We start from the raw sequence: 20,200 nt of genomic DNA, 5'->3' as shown, positions 1-20,200 counted from the left end.
GCAGTTAATCTCCCTTTTTGTGCATTTTGAAATTCTACTTTGTATTTTAAACTGTGAGTCATTTTAAACTTTTTGTACTGTCTTAAATGGAGGGTAATTGAGTTCCTATTTGAATGCAGACCTGCCTCAAGGGGGCATAAGAAAGGTCAATGATTGATATCACAACATACAGATGACTTTATTCTTTTCCACTGAGCTGTCTGTGAATTCTAAAACGAGAAATTAAGGAGCAGTGGGAGACTTATTTTACACAACAGTGGCTGCAGGGAGACTTTGCAGAACCAAAGTGTGCTTAAGGGACAATTGAATTGTGAACCTTTATTAATCACCATCAATGCATCGGTGTGCTAAAACAAAAGGGCTCACTACTGGAAAAGTAAAGTGTGATGAAACTTTCAGTATAGGTTTGCCCTGATGTTGCTTTTTAGCTTGTGTTTTTCTTAATATTGGCAAAATTACTAAGAAAAAATGAACCACTCTTCTACAATGTATATCCCAGCTAGCTCCCTAGCCTGCAGCCCTGCTGGTTTCTCAGTAGAATAGATGATGAAAATTCAAAACATTTTAGTCTAGTTTTAGTCCATAAAAAGTCCTCATGTTTTAGTGTACTTTTAGTCCAAGCATTCATTCTCTTCCCTAGATCTGGTACCAAATCATGGTAGTGTGTTCTCTGCACCCTGCCAAACCTGGGGTCCCTGCTTTCTACAGCTGAGAGGCAGAATAGCTACAGATGCATTGTATTTTTGACAGATTTACCCACAGTGGAGAAATATCACAGATTTTAAATGTCTGGCAAAAACTAAATAACATTTTAGTCTAGTTTTAGTCATCTTGATGAAAACTAAACTTACTTTTTGTCAGTTTTAGTTATCACAGATCTATTTTTATTAGTCTTAGTCTACTTTTTGTCATGGAAAAAGGCTGCTGATGAACATTTTTAGTCATAGTTTTAGTTGACGAAATTAACAGAGGGGCCACACTGACATCTCATATGGCTAAAATACTTACAATTGGCAAGCATTTTATAAATCTGTAATTTAAAAACACCAAACAATCCCTTTGAGAACCTACATTAGTATTTACTCTTTCCAACTCCGAACTAAAAATGTAGTATTTAGCTCTGGAAAGTTTATTCTATGCGATTTCTAAGAAAGTGGAGAATTGCTGATGAATTAAGCAGGCTTTTTCCAAGGAAGAACAATTACTAATGTTTCAAAACACAATATCAATACTGAATGGACATCAACAGCAATAAAAACAGCACAATAAAAGTACAAAAACATGACAAAAACAGAATATCATGAAGTAAACTAGACAAAACAGCCTTCCCAACACGGCACAGAACAATGCAGGCAAAGTTCATTCTCAATGGCTTTCCATTCAGTCCATTTTTCTTTCACAGCAAATTCGTCTTCCACACAGCCAAAAAGGTTTCAGATGTGTAGAAAGACTCACGTTGGACTGTTGACACTGAAAGATCCAAATCCACATGGAAAATTTTGAAATTTTCTTTCAGATTAGCTAATGTCAGCAGCAAAAACTATGAAGTTTAGACAGCTTTAATGGTCATCAATGTGTTGCCCACTTTGACAAGTGTTTATCCAATTGTTTTTTGTGTTGTTGCATTTCCATTTGCATCCATCAATGCTGTGGATTGTTGTGACTGGGACATGGGAAGGGATATGATATACCACTTTTCAGTGCAGTTCTATAATTCCCATAGAGCAGTTGGTCAAAAAAACATTTTTATAAGGACTGTCACTTCCCCAGGTTCTGTATCCAGGGCACTTTTCTCCATCCTGTATCTCACAGATCCAGCAAAAGGATTACAGCTCATTCATTTTTTAAATTCTACAAAGAGTTTAAATAAAAATGAGCCATCAGTTACAATGGTGTCTATGCAAAAAGGCACTTCCGTTTTCAGTCTGCTATTAGACCCTTGTAGTCAATTGCACTTCTTTTAATCACTTGTTTAAGGCTTTTCCATTAGCAAGAACGCTCAGAACCACGATCTGAACCTTGTCCAAGAGTGGTTTAGCACATTTCCAACATGCTGTAATCTCATATTCATCATTCAGTATCTCCAGTCTGTAGTGTTATCATTCAGGACAACAAGGGAGAGTAAGTGCCACTTTCGGAAATCTGAAATTGGAATGAAAATTAGATTCATTAACACTTTGTGAGCTGAATCAGGACCTCACAAGGCCAAATGGACAAGCCCAGTCTCTATGAAATAATTCCCAAGAGAGATCTGCAGGCATCTCAGAAATATGATGGCTTTATGGATGCTAGATTGTTATTTGATGGGCAGTGTCCTTGCATTAGGGGTACCTCAAAGTCAAAAGCCCCGTTTTGTAGCAAGGGTGGAGGTGCCTGAGGATTGTGACAGCGGTCAATCTCAGGCTGTTTGTGGGGTAGTGTGCCATTTCCCCCATTCTCCAAGCCAGACTTTATCCCTTCTAGTTCCATGGGCTCAGAATCAGCTGGACCCAGCTCCAGCTCTATTCCCGACTTGGCCTTCCTCCTCTTCCGCAAACAGATGATTGTCCCAGCCAGCACGGCCAACCCAAGCACAAGTGCCAGGGCAGCAAAGGCAGGGACTAGAGTGTATGTCAGCTGGCTCTGCGTCTCCATGCTTGGTTCTACTGGTGTCAGTAGAACCCCTTCTGTGCGAGCCTCTGTGCACCACCCTGTTTCTACAGAGCTGTTGGACCTGGAGTTTATTCTCTCCCCCAGGGGACTGGCACACACAGAGTAGGTGCAGTTGGGTCTCAAACCACGCAAGGTGTACTCAGGGTAGGACGCTGGCACACTCAGGATGATGGGTCGACGGTCAGGTCCTGAGAGGTTCCGGTAGGTCAACCTGATGCCACGGATGTGTGGCCGGTTTTCAATGAAGCGATGCAGGTCAAGAAGGATAGATGTGGAGGTCACATGCCTTGAGCTGATAGCATCGAGTTCTGTTGGAACCACAGGTTCAGGGATTTCTGTTGCTGAACGTTTTGGTGGCTCAGGGACCTCATCCACATTTTCACAGTAGAGGCCAGAGGTTCCAGAGGGACAGAGACAGCTGAGCTGGCCTTCAGGGTCAAAATTACAAGTTCCTCCATTGAGGCAGATGTTTGGTGGGCATATGTGTGGCTCGTACCCTCCACTGGTGGAACTTGGAGACACAGGAGGATGAGGTGGAAGGGGGTAGCTGTCTGTTTTTGAGGAGACAGTCTCCTCACTGGGTGGTGGAGGGGGAGGTATAGCATTGGTATGGGTGGTTTCTGGAGATGTGGTGGGAATCAGGGGAACAGGAGTACTTCCAATAGGGGAGCCAATCAGCACTGTTGTGGAGGGAGGACACCCAAAATCTTTGTGCTCCAAAGCTGAAAGCTTCTTCCCTGCATTTACCAGAGGGAAGTGGCACCTGGTTTCTTCGGGCCTACCAAGATTCACATCCTTCTCTCTCAGCCAGACAGGGAACCAAGCAAGTGGACACAGGCAGTTAAATGGGTTCTCAGCTGCTGTGAGGTGATTCAACCTTGGAAAGGTCTGAAAGAAACTCTGAGGAAATCCCTGGAGGTTAAGCCCACTGAGATCAAGATCTTGAAGTCCAGTCAGTTTCTGGAAGTCCTCCACCCTAAGCTCACCTAGTGGATTTGCAGCCAAGCTGAGCTTGATCAACCCCTTGAGGGAGTCCTGCTTTAAGGCTTGGGGCACCTCAGTCAGCTGGTTTGTGGATATGTCAAGCTCATGGAGGTTCCCCAGGGAGGCTATAAGATCATCATCTAAGGAAGTAAGACCAAGAGAGGAAATCCTAAGGGCCTCCAAATGAGGGGTCTTGAGATCATAGGGCCCAAGGGTTGGGATGTTGTTGGAGCCGAGGTCTAGAAGAAGAAGCTTTGGGAAATTGAGGGATGGCAGCGAAGTGAGCTGGTTCCCTTGGAGCTTGAGTTCCAGTAGGTTCTCTAAACCCTCAAAAGCTTCCAAGTGAATGCTCTGAATGCGGTTTGAATGAAGATACAACCGCTCCAGCTGGACTAACCCAGAAAAGGTTCCTTTGGAGATGTGGGTAATCTGGTTCGAAGACAGGTCTAAGTTCTTCAGCTTTGCCAGCATCTCAAACACATCATCTGGTATCTCTGCCAGTTCATTCTGACTCAGATCTAGAAGCTCCAACTCCCCGAGGTCTTTGAAGTCATCCTGGGACAAAGTTCTGATGCCATTTTGGAAGATGTAGAGATTCTGGGTGGTGGTGGGAACATGGGGAACCGTGTTGGATCGACGGTTAATGCAGAAAATTGAGTGCTGGGCATGGCAGGCACAGTCGGCTGGGCAGTCGAAGGATAAAACCAGACCAGATGAGAGGAACAAGACCAGCAAAGACAGCAGCATGGTGACGTCAGGCCTTAAACTCTGAAAGACATAACAGAGAGAGGGGAGATGATTAGTTCCAATTATCAGTGGCTTCATACAAGTGTCCAAATAAATGTAAGGCTGTAGAACAGATTTGTAACAGAGAGACTGTGAGTAATGACATAGCTGAGTATTTGTTGAAGTTATGTAAGATGTGTTTGTCTCGATCTAATTCCATAATACTATTAGCTTACAAATCAGTGCCAAAGGAATTCTTCTTTTTCCTTTCCAGGACTCATATTCAAGCCTGTTACTGAACAAATGCACATTTACACAACACAACGGAGCACAACAATTAATGTTGCACCTCAACCCAATAAACAAATGCTTTTACAGTGCTTCCTCATTGTGAATTTTGATGTTTTTATATCCTTGATGAGGTTTAATAATGCCCAAAGGACAGGTCAGCTACAGGCTATAGCTGTATGCAGCCCACCCAGGGTGACCCCGTCCTGCGGTAAGTGAGAAACCCATTCAGCCTCTTCCCTGTGTTTATGTCACAGTCCTGCGCCCATGAAACCCAGTCTGCTGTAATGCAGCGGGACACTTGCCCCACCAGACGACTACTGCATACAAACATACCAGAATATTCGGAGTGTTGAAACACACACTTACACTCCATCATGTCTTTTGACACTGATTTACTCAATTACAAGAAACACGGGCGCCACAAACTCCACTACAGGAAACTGGGGGGTGGGAGCGACTGTTTGAAAGTGTTCGAGTTCTTTTATGTTAGAAGGAAAGAGGGGGAACTGGCATGATGACTTGCAGAAACAAACAATCCATCAACTTGAAAATCACGTCACTGCAATGAAAGAGTGTGAATGTGAGTGTGGATGACTTCTGATTCATCTACTGAGCTGTTTGTGAGTTTAAGCTTACTGAAAGGTACAAAAAAGCATGCAGTTTATTGCGATTAAAAAAAATAAGGCACAAACTGTGGACCTCAGATAATCATGATTAATGTGATAAATTTTGACAGCCACACTGGAGGCATAAGGGTTGTCCATCTGAACAACCATGTGGGTTATTCTAGTGTACATTTTTTCATTGCCTTAATCGCTGATATGCAATTTTGCATTTTAAAATGATGTATCTTTGTCTGGAGAGTCATGCCTGGGTTCCTTTGATATGTATTTGATGTACATATGTTATTCCTTGTATATTTTTACTGTGTTTATATACATAGTAGGGGTGGGAGAAAAAATCGGCACAGCATGGTATCACGATATTGTCTTTGGTGATATATCGTATCGTCTCATCTCGTCCACCAAGTATCGATTAAATTAATTGCTAATATGAAGTGAAGTCTATGATAATGGAAAAATAAAACAAATTGGATAATTGTTTGTCCAGTGAGGTCAGTAGAGGTGACAGTTATAGAGCAGGAGAGAGTTAGTACAACAAACATGGCAGCACCAGGGGAAGGACATTAGGAATGGAAGCAGGGCACAAATGAGATGGACATGACACATGAGACTAGCAAGAAATGCTACATGAAAATAAAATACTGCAGAAATACGACTAACATGAGGGCAAGACTAATGCAAAATCAGCTGAACAGTGGAAAAAATGGTATAGAAGAATGGTATATATCGCAATACTCACTGTATTGCAAAATGTTTCAAATCACAATAATATCGACTCGTGACCCAAGTATCGTGATAATATCGTATCCTGGGGCCACTAGTGATTCTCATCTCGAATATATAGGTATTTATACAAGGTATTACTGAGTCAGTTTTGTCTTCCAGTCAACCTTCAAAGTCTTATTTTGAAGGTTGTACCTGCGCTGCTTGACATACTTCCTGTATTTTAAGGTGCTCTTCTGCTCATTGTTCACGACGCTGAAGAAGACCACCAGTTAAAACCCGTCCGTTGCGCCTTGCCTAAAATGCTTAACAGGACATTTTAGAGTGCTGACGTCTGAGTTTAAGTCATTTTGTCTTGCACCTTAAGAAGCTTTTTTGTTGGGAGTATGCTCCTTCTTCATTCTCCTTTATTCCAGTAAACACAATGCCTCAAGAACACTTATAGAGATTTGCTTTAATTTTTCAAAGATATCTACTTTGACTCAAAGATGCACTCAGAAAAATGAATAGTTTATTTTTAAGTATTTACATCTATTTGATTTTATTTAAATGATTAAATTTTTAGAATTTATTTATTCAAATTCCTTAAAATCAGCATAAATCTGTTAATTGCGAAAACAGTTAAATTTAATCAGTTAAAATGTATGAATAAAGTTTTAATGACGAGCTGTGGATCAACCAAGATTCATTTAGTTACAATTTATGAGATTGGTTTACATTAGGTTTACATAAATCTGTCACTGTTTAGTCAAACCACATTGGGTTTATTGGTATTATTGCAAAAATCTCATTCTTAATTGTTTCATTTACATTTGAGCGACAAATATGCAGCACATAAAGTTTACTGGCCTGTTTTTGTTAAATCTAAGTAATTCACATGGATGGAAATTTTATATGCAATTGAAATACATAAATCTTAAAAATAAGGCAGAAATATTTCTGTGAGTGTGGTCTGATTGTGGGGGTCAAAGGTGAGGGTCATTGGGTCTCATGTTCTTTCCTTGCTCATGAATACAACAGGGTAGGAAATCAGTACCAGCCACCAGCCAAATGCTGGTATTTTTGAGCAGTGTCTGGTGAATTTGCTCAACCTACTGGCCACTACAGCAGGTAAATAAAAGCAGCACAAGATTGATTTTACAGTGGTAAACTGCATAAATGTAGTCCCATCTTTCTGGTTGTTTTTCCTGACTTTACAATCAGAACTGAGTGGATCTAACCACTGTTATACCAAAGAAGCGCTCCTCCTTGTCCACGTGGGATGACTCACTATCACATGAGTAGTGCTGCAACTGGTCTACCTGTAAAAGATCTTTAAACCAATAATTTGCTAGTCCAAGATAGTTAAAAAAGGCCCGAATTCTAGCGTGAGATTGTGCACAAAATATTTAGTAATTCCAGTGCCTCCATAATGTCTCACAGCAATCATTTGCATGGTCAGGTAGAGGACAAACTAGTCAAAAACACTGTCTCAAAAAATTAACACGCTTTCCAGCATGACCATGATTGCTCTTCAATATGAGTTCATAATGACAAACTGATTATCTTGCTTCTCAGTTGAGGCTTAACTGCAGTGAAATTTGAATGGAAATTGAAACCAGTCTAAAAATAATATGAACAAGACAGAGTGCATGCTGGTATTTTTTTAAAAATAGGTGGAGCTTTCCCCTTAACAGACTACATCTTGAATACTATAATTCTTCATTTCTAATGATGAAGTGAACAGATTAGATGTTGGGGTCAAAGCTCAAGGTTATTAGGCCTCATGTCCAGATTTCTTCAAATCACAACACCACAGAAACCCTGGCCCTTCTTCCAGATCCACCACTATACTTTCTCTGTTCAGCAACTCTACACCTCCTGGATACACTGCATCTGCCAGGTGCTAGTTTGAGTTTATTATTCTTTATTTAGAGTGACCCTAATACATCGTTGTCATCTCCTCTGGTTGACATTCTGCAGCTTTTTCATCCATTACCTGGTGCCAGTGCTCTACATTTATCCCAATCTCCATCTGTATTCTCATCCCTCCTTTCCTCTCCTCTCTGACCTGCTTTTATAGTCAACCTTTCCAGACCTTTCCAGACTCCTGAGGCTGAAGTTGAGAGGAAACCCAAGATGTTTATTAAAGTCAGGCCCCATGCCTCCGCTCCCTCTTTGCCCTCTGTCTCCTCCATTTAGCCTCCTCTGTTCATAGCACGCAGGGTTGGTACCTGTCAGCACACAGGAATGTGTAATATTTCCTCAAAATTGACCTAAATCAAGCACAAAGGCCACAGGGAAGAGAGAGGGAAACACCTAAACAAGGTGGGGGAAGAGAGAAGGAATAACAGAGGTGGAATAAACAGCTTTAAAAAGGGGGAAGTGATTACTGGAAGTCTGTTTATGCTGAGAAGTGAAATAAAGACTTGTCAAAACTGACAGCACTTGCATCATTAAGCCAAAATCAAGACGTGTAAATGACTTCCCTGTACAAACAAGTCAAAACCTCTTTCTAATAACTCATTTATAGACGTTATCTACAACATAAAGGCAAAAACAAACGACCTGTAAGAAGACAAAACAGTGGATATGAGTTTCCTGCTCTATCTTGTGATGAACCACAGCGATGTCTGCTCTAATCGAACTAAACTTCCAAATCAAAACATGTCTGTGTTTCAACTTGTCAGTGAAATATCAGGGCCAAAACTAGATAACTGTGTGAAAATCTTTTAGGTGAAAGAATGCTTGTCTGAAACCAATGCTGTGTTCTCAAACATGCACAAATCTCATGACAATGCTCTGAAGTTTTGGCTGAACGTTTGACACCAAATGGGCTAAATTTCCTCCTGGCTTTACTGATACTGCTCCAACTGACTCCATAATAAAAAATATCTCAAGGAGACATAAATCTGCTGATGCAAAAACACCGCAGCAGGTGTGATGACTTTTACGTCCTGCAGCAACATGTTGCAAACATTACCAGGGATGCACCAACACTTCAGTTTAACATTGGCACCAGCCCCGTTTACAGCATCAGCCAACAGAGTGGGATGAGGAGATATCAGTTACCAGTGTTTATTTGTTGTGTCGGATCAATTTTGTACTGGAATCCAGTATATCTGGCTGCTAAATTGAATTAAAAAAACTTTAACTGGGCAGAGGAAGTGGCTAATTGGACAGACTCTGACTTGTTTTTATGATTCTGAGAGAAAATGTTGGTGAAGGGGGAATCTTACACCAAAAAAGTGATGGAAAAATAAATGTTTCTGCCTTGGCATCTGGCGTTAAGGACCTTGCCCAAGGGCCCACACTGGACACTAGTGCTCTGACTGGGATTTGAACCACCAATCTCCCATACAGTCAACCATGTAAACCACTGAGCTTTCCAGCCAACAGAGTGCTGCTCACCTGTAGTCATTAATAGTTGTATTTTCTATCAAATCCAGGGTGCTGGTTTAGCTCAGGTGGTGGAGCAGGCACCCTATCCAGAGGCTAAAGCCCTTGATGCACTGCTTGCAGTCCTGGCAGTGTTTGGTGCATGCGTTCCCCCACTTTCTGTCCCCATATTTCCTGTTTCTCTTCAGCTGTCCAATCAGAAGAAAGGAAAAAGTCCAAAAATAGTCCTTAAAAGAAATACGTTCAATAGGAAATCAGTGCTTGCATGCCACATTTTGGCACATTCAAATTAACTAATAAAATGTGAGTTTCTGCAGCACAAACAACTTCAAAATTATCATTCTCTTCACCAAATCTGACTTCCAGCATCCCTGTATAAAACGATTATACAACTTTATATTTATCAATGGATGATGCAAGAAGAGCCAACAGTGGAGGAAACTTTACTACAAAACTCCATCATCATCCATGTGTCAGAGCTCATACATGCATCCAGTTATCCTCAAATTCCTCATGTTATGTCTGTGCAGCGATCTGCAGGTGAAGCGCAAATATGGCTCAAATTGCTTCTGCAATTGGTCCAGTTGAGATGCATGCCGACACCATTTTACAGTGGAAGTTGCCACCAAAATACACCAATCCACCTAGAACAGATCAAAAACCTTTGAATTTCTTAATGTACTCAGTCATGGTTGAGGCAAAAGAAGACTAGGTTAAAACCTAGTATATGGCCAGTGATGTGCAAATTCACAATTAGAATGAACTAGTTCAAAGATCAGTTTATATAGCTTAAATTGAACTAGTTCTAAATTCATTTCCCATTTTCTTTTGTTTTCTGCAACATGCTAGTCTTATGCAGTAGTCTCTATCTAGTATCTACTCTATATCTACTTGATTGATCAGCAGAAGAATTGATAGAGTACTCGATCACAAAAAGAATCGATTACTGCAGCCCTACATGTTAAACTTGAAAGCTAAAAAACCCTAAAACACTTGCAAATTAATGTACAATCATAAAGCAGGCCAACTCAAAACAGATTTTTTAAAAAACAGAATATTTATTGTAAATATTTATTATAAAATATTTACTATAAAATGTAACATGAAAAGACTGCATAGTTTAACAGCTTCAATGAGAACAATCCTCAGTAAATATCTCACTAAGTTTGCCTCTGCATTTTTTCTGCAGCGCTTGTTTTAGAAATAAACGCTGTCCAGTTCCGACCAAAGTGTGGCTGTGGCTAATCGAGCTAATCACTCCACTAGTAGCCATTGTATACAAGTGTTCCCGCAAGAAGTGACCCTTTCCCTGTAAGACTCATGGCAAAGCAGGTTGGCAGTAGAGCGAAAACACCTTTCACAACATGAAAATCTTTTATGGCTGTCTTTATTCTTTGTTTCATACAGAAACCTGGTCCAGTTCTAGTAAAATGGATGCAGAGCTAAAGCTTTATGTGAGGTAATCACCACAGTGGAGGTAGCCATTATCGAGGGCTTTCAGTACAACTAAACCCAGCCCATAGTGCTGCCCTCGTATGTATGGCTCTGAGAGTAGTCACTCAGTCAGCAACAGAAAGACCAATGTGCACATCACAGAATAATACAGAATGCCAACTTTAGATAAGCAAGGTAAACATACAATTCTAGGTTGTTATAACATGATCTTGCAATTACTGATTGAATTCAAAGATCTCCTGTGATCTGCTCTGAGCAACACTCTGTCATGCTGCATTTGTAAACAGATCCAAGGGGTGAGGGTGCACACGGTCAATAGATGCAAAACCACAAATGATGTAGACTCAGAGTGTGGAATTTGTATTCATTGTATGAATGTTGGACATTCTGGACTCAAAACACCACAAAAAATCTTCCCTAAGGCCAGCCACACACTAGATGATTTTTTAAATCTGGAACGATTTTTAAACTGTGGGTGACCACAGACTTCAGGACAATTTCCGAAGATTTTTCATCTTTAATCCTCCGAACACACACACTAGACGACTCAGCCAGACTATCAGATCACTGGCCCACACCTCGCATGATCACGACTTCAGAAAAAAAAGAAAAAAAAAAAAAAATACAGATGTCTGTTGATACCGTCTTGATGTCTCTCCACAACAGGCTGTCCTGGCATGCGTTAGAGGTGAAGCAAAAATCATAATACAAGGGAAAGACTCAGGATGAAATCATGGCTGAAATTAAGTTAAAGTTGTGTTCATGGTTGTGTGTGGTGAAAGTACGTATGATCCGGCTGTGACGCTACCTGGTCTGCTCACTCTCATTGGTTGTTGTGGGTACTCTGTCAGCGACACTACAAACTAGAATCGTAAATATCAAATGTGTTTGATATTTACGATTCAGGATTTTGGAGGCTACAACGCAATATGGAGCAGTAAAACAATCGTGTTGACATCACACATATGCAGACTACTCAGACAAACAGTCCCCCACGATCATCGGGGGAGGAAAATCTTGCCCCAAATCAGACTTAAAATACTGTAGTGTGTGGCTGGCCTTAGACATGATATTCAACATGAAATCTAAGAAAATGATAATGAGTGTGACTTGAAATAGTTCATGTACAGAATTGGATATTATGCGTTTTGTATATTTTTGCATGGGAAGTATTCGATCAATGGTTTGAAGTTTAAATGAAGAGCAGCCAACATAAAAAATGTTCAGCACCACGCCCTCAACTCACCAAACCTTTCTGTCACATCCAGCTGAAGATAACGAGCTGCTTTCATCAGCTTTCATATTCACTGCCACATACAGCCAACAAAACCAACAATGCACAGTTCATTGCACATGATGAAGCCACCATCTCCCAGCATGCCCCACTGATGACAAAGCTTTCCTGCAATGACACCATGGCACAAATCTGCCTTTGTCTAAGAGAGCTTTAAGAATCCGGATCTGTCTTTGTGTGCAGTCACTTACTGTTTATAGAACAGTAACAGACCCATAATGAGAGCTTGTCATTCCTTTAAGGGTGCTGCTGCCGGCTCAGAGAATAATTAGATGACAGAGAAGAAGAGGAATGAATGGAATATGAATGAGAGAATTACTGTAGTTCAGAGCCAGAGAAGAAGGAGGAAAGACAAACTAATCCTGCAAATATGAAGGCTTTGCCTCTGAGTGTGGTTAGACTCTCCTGTGAACCAAGTGTCTGCAGTTTCAGATCCTCAGTAAACACTGTGTATGTGGTCTTGTGGCTTTGCTGCTCCAACAGGCCTGTGTCAGGACTTGTACTGCAGGTAAAATCCATCTGACAGCATGTGTCTGCCTCAGCGTCTCTGCAGGTTTAATCTAGTGAAAACGACAGCATGTACAACACATAGCTTAGAGGTACGGTAGAAACACGTCAAAACCACAGTGAGAAGGGTTTGAACCTTATTGACAGCAAACGTACGTCCTTAATTAAAGACTACAGTCCTGCACAGCCAAGCAGGGCTGCAGTGAAACCGGTCTCTCTTTTAACAGTAGTAATGTTATCAAAAGAGGCTGATAACCTGTGAAATCTCCCTCTAATTACGTCAATTTAGCACTGTTTAAAGCAACAATGCGCAACTTTCTTGCCCTATGATAGTAATTCAAAAGTCAATCAATAGCTTTCAAATGGGAAAGTAACATTAGTCTGACTCCCACAGAGTGCCTGGTTACCTGCTTTCAGCACAGCCCAACTTGAGCAGCAGGCTGTGGGTCTCCGGCAAGAGCATTCAACTAGTTTAGTGTTGGTTCACACACCAGCCTTCAGCTAAAAAAAGAAGCCAGTTAGCCTCGGTCTTGGTACTGTTTTATAAAACAGCTGAGGTTAAGAGATGGTGGACGGTTGTTTCACACATCCATCTGGGAAAGTTTCAATAGGAAACGTTTGGGAAAAGGCAGAGGCTTTGAAAAAAACTCAGAGTGTGATTGGATGAACATTCTGTCTGTTACATTTCTATGGGCCAATCAGAGCAACAAAACACGGGACAAAGCCGCTATCAAGCTGCACGTGTGCAGCAACTGGGGAATAACGCAAAACTTGCAGATCTGTCCAACCATTTTTGACATTGTTAATCCCATTTGGGGTCTCAGGAGTCTATCCCAACTGTCATTGGGCGTGAAGCAGGGTGCACCCTGGACTGGTGGCCAGTCAATATCAGGGCTGACATACAGAGAAAAACAACCAAATCAAGACCAAAAAAAAAAAAAAAAAAAAAAAAGTCAAAGCAGTTGAGAGTTGCAGCTGCAACTGGGAGTATAAATCTTTAAAATGTTCATTTAGTGTTTATTCTTAGGGAATTGTTTGTTTTCAGAGAGTCAGATCTTTAAAAATCTGATCAGGGGTTGATTGTTGTTATTGCTATAAAAATTTCTGGTTTCATGCTGTAGGACTGAAATAGAGTTTGTTCACAGATATCAAGACCGAGTGTGTGTTTGTTGTGCATTCACATATTTTTGTATGTTGATGTGCATGTTGCGGGGTTTGGGGTAGAGCCAGTTTTATAATTGTATTCATTATTTTGTACACTGTATTGTTTATTATTATTGTGTTATTGTCTAAATTGCTTATTTTTTCACGCAAAAAAAGCACATTTGATCTTAAACTTCAACAGACTTTCATCAGAATGTGAGAAGTTTAAACTGTAGGCTGTAAGCTGCAAATTTCACACCATCTGTGTCTGCTGTGCTGTGTGAGTGCTACGATTTGCTCCATCCAGTGGCATGCACCCTCTCCCATTTGATGCCTATCTGATGCTACATGCAGCAGAGTGCAGCCCTGAGCAGCTGGAGATGAGAGATCACAATATCACAGGAGATCTCTGGAATAGCAAATCCAGCCATAACAAGTCCAATGATTTGCTGTTAATTTCGATATTATTCTAGGATTTGTTCCACTTCTTCCATGGGTTAGTGTATCAGGCAGTTAAAAGGTTTAGGTTTTCTAGAAAGGATGTGTGGTTTCAGAGAAAATTCTGTTGTTTTCCCTCTCAAAAGTTAACTTTCTTTCCCCATGGTGCCATGTTACCTCTGTGACCCTCTGACTGACTGGTGACCTGTGTCTTGTGGCACAGGATGAGATGTACGGTTAATATGGTGATGCAAATTACTGTAGGCAGTCCATGAAATGCATTGATGGGATGCTTTTTATTTTTGTCAGTCTGCTCTACATGGATTCATACCCGGCATGTATCTCATCCATCTCCAGGGCTTCTCGCACACAGTGGAGATGAACCAGAGTGCATGCTGTTGAATTGCAAAAGCTTACTAGAAGGGAGCAATTTGCTCTGGGGTGCACTTTGAGTATGGCTCGCTGCAGAGACAGAGTATGTGGAATTTGAGGGTCAGAATCATGCAGGAAAATATTCATATTTTAACCTTGATCACAGCTGCTTCTCATCCAACTCTTTGATTTTTTAAAATAGGCTCAATATGACTGACAGGTGAAGTGGTGGAGAGAGGACACAGAAGGGATGTTTGTGCCTACTTCAAGTATTTCTCTCTTTCTTAAACCCTCGCCTGATGTTTGATATTGACCGGGTGCCGCCGCCCAGGAGCCAAGAATCTGCCATGTAGCGTATGAAACAGAGCTGTAAAAGTATGGAGAGCAGTTTCTTGTCATATTAAACTACAATCACAAAGCTCGGAGTTGCACAACAGGTCCTCTTTGCTCTTTCATAGATCTGTAATTAAACATGACAGCATCTTCTGCTGCTAAGACTTCACGGCACACAGTAGATCCTCTGCTATTTGTACGAGTGCAGATAAGGGCGCATGATGAAAGAGAAACAGAGCTGTCAGAATGACACGAAGCAGGTCAACACGCACCCAAGACCTGCAGAGCTGCACAGCACGCTGCCACGAACTCACATCCACACATTCCTGCACATGTTCACACCAGCAGACACAGACACACAAACACTGAGCCTACAACACAGCTGGATCCTGTTACCCACAATCCACTGCAGCCATCTCTCACTGCGAGACAGAATGAAAGGCCCACATAAACCTTTGTCCTCCCCTGTGATAAGAGGAAGGTAGAGAGAAAAGAGAGAGGAGGGGGGACTAAAAGACGGAGTGAGAGGTAAACTGAGAGGGACAGAAGAGAAATGTTGAGTCTTAAGAGCCGGTAGCGGCATAAATAGAGACTCCATTCATCCTAAATCTGCAGTAAACAACGTCTGATTCCTCTAAATGCAAAGTAAATGACAAAAGACAGATATGATGTTTGCTTGTTCAAACTGTGGTAGAGGGAGGTTAGAAAATCTCAACACTTGTCCACTCTCAACTTGATGTTTTCTTGTCAAAACAGAATTTTTAGACTTCTAGAAAATTCTGGTCAAATTCAAACACTGTCAATATTTGTTTCAACATACAACACAGAAACAGAAGTCCTAACATCTGGTCATTTCTTGTTATAAGTTGCCAAAAATTGTAGGAAAACAAACACACTGTCCAAATCGCACAATTTAATATTTTACTATCAAAATGCGCTCAATGCAGTTTTGCATTTCAGAGAACTCTCCCTTTTACTCTATGACTACTTTCATCGAGTTGCTTGGTCGACTCTCACCTGCAAAGTAACCGCCCCAGGTGTCACATGCAAGCAAACCGAGACCATGGCTGCCCAGTGAGCTTTGCTTTATTGTTTAATAAAGCATTAGAGTTCTGTGTTCATATATGACTGGCATGTAAACTGGGCCTAGGGGGCACGCTGGTAGTCGAGTGGTTAAGGCACGCACCATGTACATGGGCAGCCCGGGTTCAAATCCAGCCTGAGGCCCTTTGCCGTATGTCTCTCCTCTACTCTCTTCCCCATTTCTGAGTCTATCCACTGTCCTCCTCTATCTAATAAAGGGATGAAAAGGCCCAAAAACAAATCTTAAAAAAAAAAAAAAAAAAACTGGACCTAGCAGAAAACGCCCCACCCATGTGAAAACATCCTTAGCTATCAGACCCCCTGCATCTCAGATCTCTTCAATGCTGCCTGTTTCATCCTTGGTCAAACTGGAAGCAGTTCCTCACCCACCATGATAGTGGCTGTCCCAAAAAATGGAGGAGAAAGGGCTGACAAACACTCTCTTATTTGATATTTCTTACTGACTGGACAATGCAGTGTTTTATATTTTAGTGAAACTTCATCAAATCAGCAGAGTTGGAGAACAATGGAGGCAAAACCCTCCCCAGTCTATACTATACTATATAGACCTAGTCCTATGTTTCCTCACACATCTACATGTATTCCTGGGTTGGACTAAGGCAGAGATGTTCAAACTATGGTCAAGGGGGCCAGATGTGGTCCTTGGCCCATTTTCAATAGGCCTGCGGCAAATTCTAAAACATAAATGAACTAGAAAAGCACTCAGAGAGCACAGACCTCTGCCATTAGCCCTATCTCCCAATAGTACAGTATCCTTTAAAAAATTCCTGGATCCAGATGGTGATCACTCCCAAAATCTAATCAGTTCTTCCTTATGCCATTTCTGACATTTCCTGAAAATTTCATCAAAATCCGTCCATAACTTTTTGAGTTATGGGTGGATTTAACTCCGCCCATAACTCAAACAGAGTTATGGTATCAAACAAAGTAACAAACCCTGCTGATTACATAACCTCCTTGGCGGAGGTAAAAATGACTCACATTAAAACACGAAGCTTGTGCTTGACTAATGTCTGTCTGTGACAGATGAGTATAGTTTTGTGTTATCTTGGGGGCTCATCCGGGAAGGTAACACAAAACTATACTTAATAAGAAAACACAGAAAAAATTTAAGTTTGTCAAGACGGTATGAATTTATTTGGATCAGTGTATAGTTTAGCATATTATTGTGCTAATTCTGTAAACAAACTTTTTGACAAGACAATTTATTGGTGTGCTTTTTCCTGAATTAAACTGAGACAACACTAAATTCTCTGGTACATGGAGAGGACAGTGATAGCCAGGGCCAATCAGGGCTATTCTGAAATCTGACTGGCCTCCTTAAAATCCTTGAAATGATGGACAATTTGCCTTGTCAGTTATTAACTAGCCATTTAAGCATGTCAAATCACAAAGCACATCTTTACCTGAACTAGCCTGGTTTTACAGACTTCAGTATCATAATGGTGAGGTATATGAAAGTGACCCCACCATCCTTATAATTTTCTGTACGTGGCCCTAAATGGAAAAACTTTAGACACCCCTGGACTAAGACCTTGTCCACATGTAGGCAGGTGTTTTTTAACTAGGTTTCCCTTCTCCATGTTACACTCTTGAATACATCTTTGTCCAGATGAAAACAAAAAAACACAGAAGATCACACTATGTCAGCAGTAGTCTGTCCTTCACAGTGGGGTTCAAGAGTCTCACTCAGAGACATTAATGATGTGTTTGACATGTGGAGCCACCCATGCAGTGCTCCACAAACGAGAGTCCAAGCTGCTACAGCTCCGTTTTATAGAGACCTGACCTGAAAATGCCAGTAGAGTAGAACACTGTTCTGAGGATTTTCAGCACCAACACCCGCTGCCTCCAGCGATTTTAAAGGTGAAAATATGTTTAAATAACTTGATTTCTTGGGATTCATGATAATTGAAAAAGTTTAGTGATGCTTTTTATGATGATAATGATCCGCTTTAGCACATAGCAGTGTGCACATGTGACACGCAGATGAAAAGTATGCGAGGAAACGTGAAAAAGTGGCGATGTGGCTTTTGTATAGGCTGTGGTACAGTGTCTTGTGTGCATGAAACATAAACTTTGCACCATGCCAATGGCAAACAGATGGTGGATATTATAGAGTTAATAATGTCAGTTACTGCCCTATTACAGTTGCCTTAATGCCCCCCATCTAACACGGACTCTGCCCTGGTAGGAGATTTCCAAAAGGTGCATTACAAGTGACCTAAAATGCCATTTGCATTTATACAGAAGGCCAAAACGCAGAGAAAACCCTTTGTTTTCAAAAGTACTTCCCTATGTGTGGACTTGAGCTAAGATACAAGGAAAATAGGGATGAATATCTGTTATTTAAGGGATTTGGGATGCAGCCTGTTATTGAAAACATCAGCTTGAGAGACCTGTAAGAGTAGCCATAAAGAAAATCTTCATCTGGAGCAACTCCAGCTTTGGGTATAGTGCATCTTTAGATTTAGCTTTCTTTTCAAATCAGAGCAATGAGCCCTAACTTCTCCAGACCTGTAGAAAGTTTACGCACAGTTGATTCTCCTGAAGACTTTTTAAATGCATAGATGTTTAAGTAACCTGGAGATCTGTTATTTCCCCAGGAGGATTAAGATGATTAGTAAAGTCAAAAGAACTGGAAGGAAAGAAAAGAGTTGACGTGTTTGAGAGTGTTGTTGCCTGCTGGCACACCTGTGCGAAGGCGAGTACAGGTGACGCGCTGATTTTCAGCTGCTGACAGACGGGACGGGCTTGGAGCCGCTGGAGTGTGCAGACACAAATACACAATCTGTCTTTGTGTGGCTGTTTTTGAGAGGCTGCTGCAGGAAGACTTAGCGTGCTTGTGGCGCCTCATTGCTGCCGTTCAAACTTTCATCACCTCAGTGGAAAAACCGGTGTCACAAAAAGTTGTCCTGAGGCAGGGCGTGTGCCCGACTGTGCCACGAGTAAACGCCAGACTGACTCAGTCTGCTTCCTTCTAACTCTGCATGGCTTTCATTTATTCTAAATTCATGCAAGTTCAGGTAGACATGATAGAAATTAAATTTCTGAGCATGCAAAAGATGAGTGAAAAAAAAAAAAAGATTAAAACGTGGTTTAAAATGCAAAATAGGTAAAATGAGTAGGGGTGGGAAAAAATATCGATTAATCGATGCATCGCAATATTTCCTCCCCCAATTCAATATCGATTCAGCAAATCCTCTGAATTGATTCACCTCCTGGCCAGTGGGGGTCGCTGTGCATCTGATTCGTGTTGTATGGACGGAAGCTGCACTCGACCAAACAACAACAACCAGCCATAACCATGTTATGTGAGGTTTATCACAGTTTCCAAAAGGACAGAAATATTATTTAAGTTTCCATGCACTTTACTTTTTCATTGTTTATACAGAACTGTCATGTGTCTTTACTTTTGTACTCCATATGCACAAATAAGTTATTATTGTACAATTTTTTTAATTTCAGATGTTTTATTGCTCAAAAATGTGAGGTGACTTACCAAATATGTTCACATAGGCATGAAAATAATTATTAAAAAATTGTCAACAGGTTATTTGTGTATTTCTACTTCTTACTGAATCGACATTGAAGCATTTAAATCGACATCAAATTGAATCAAATCGCAACCTAAAGAATCGAAATCGAATTGAATCGGGAGGTTCTTAAAAATACCCAGCCCTAAAAATGAGGCAGGGAAAAGGTGAGAAAATGAGCCAGAAATTGTTTTGAATGTGGCTAATGGGACAAAAGAAAGAAAATTGGTTAAAAGTGGAAGAAAAATGGATTAAAAGAGGTAAATATTGTCAAAGATTTGTAGAAACTGGTTAAACATAGCAAAAAAGGGGGTTAAGAGAGTCAGGAAGAGCAAAAAGGGGCAAAAAGTGGAAGAAAAAACTGGTGAAAAGGGGTCAGAAAGTGTCAAAAGTTGTTTAAATTTGGAAAAAATTGTTGACATTTTCAGAAATTGATCATAAAAGGCAATAAAGTAGGTTGAAAGAGGAAAAGGGAGCAAGGAAATGTGGTGAAAATCAGTCAAAAATGTTTTTAAATGTGGTAAGAATGCACAAAAACTGTTAAAATAGGTTAAAACAGGCAAAGCGGGCAAAAACTGTCAAAAATGCATGAATAAATATTTCCAACATAAGAACCTAATAAGCAATAAGGTCCGACTAGC

General features: G+C 40.9%; 1 protein-coding gene across 2 annotated transcripts in view; it reads right to left on the bottom strand.

The window, feature by feature from the left end:
- Window positions 1-857: 857 nt before the first annotated feature.
- LOC121509108 (vasorin-like) overlaps window positions 858-20,200 on the bottom strand; it is a 55,078-nt gene continuing 35,735 nt past the window's right edge. For both annotated transcript variants that reach the window (XM_041786341.1, XM_041786340.1), the window contains one exon: window positions 858-4,404. In XM_041786341.1, the coding sequence (XP_041642275.1) occupies window positions 2,263-4,383 (2,121 nt within the window). In that variant the 5' untranslated portion in view covers window positions 4,384-4,404 and the 3' untranslated portion in view covers window positions 858-2,262. The remainder of the gene's footprint in view (window positions 4,405-20,200) is intronic.

The sequence above is a fragment of the Cheilinus undulatus genome, linkage group 4, assembly GCF_018320785.1.
Source record: "Cheilinus undulatus linkage group 4, ASM1832078v1, whole genome shotgun sequence".
Taxonomy (NCBI): domain Eukaryota; kingdom Metazoa; phylum Chordata; class Actinopteri; order Labriformes; family Labridae; genus Cheilinus; species Cheilinus undulatus.
The sequence above is the reverse complement of the archived record's forward strand: the minus strand, read 5'-3'. Positions and strand labels throughout refer to the sequence as shown.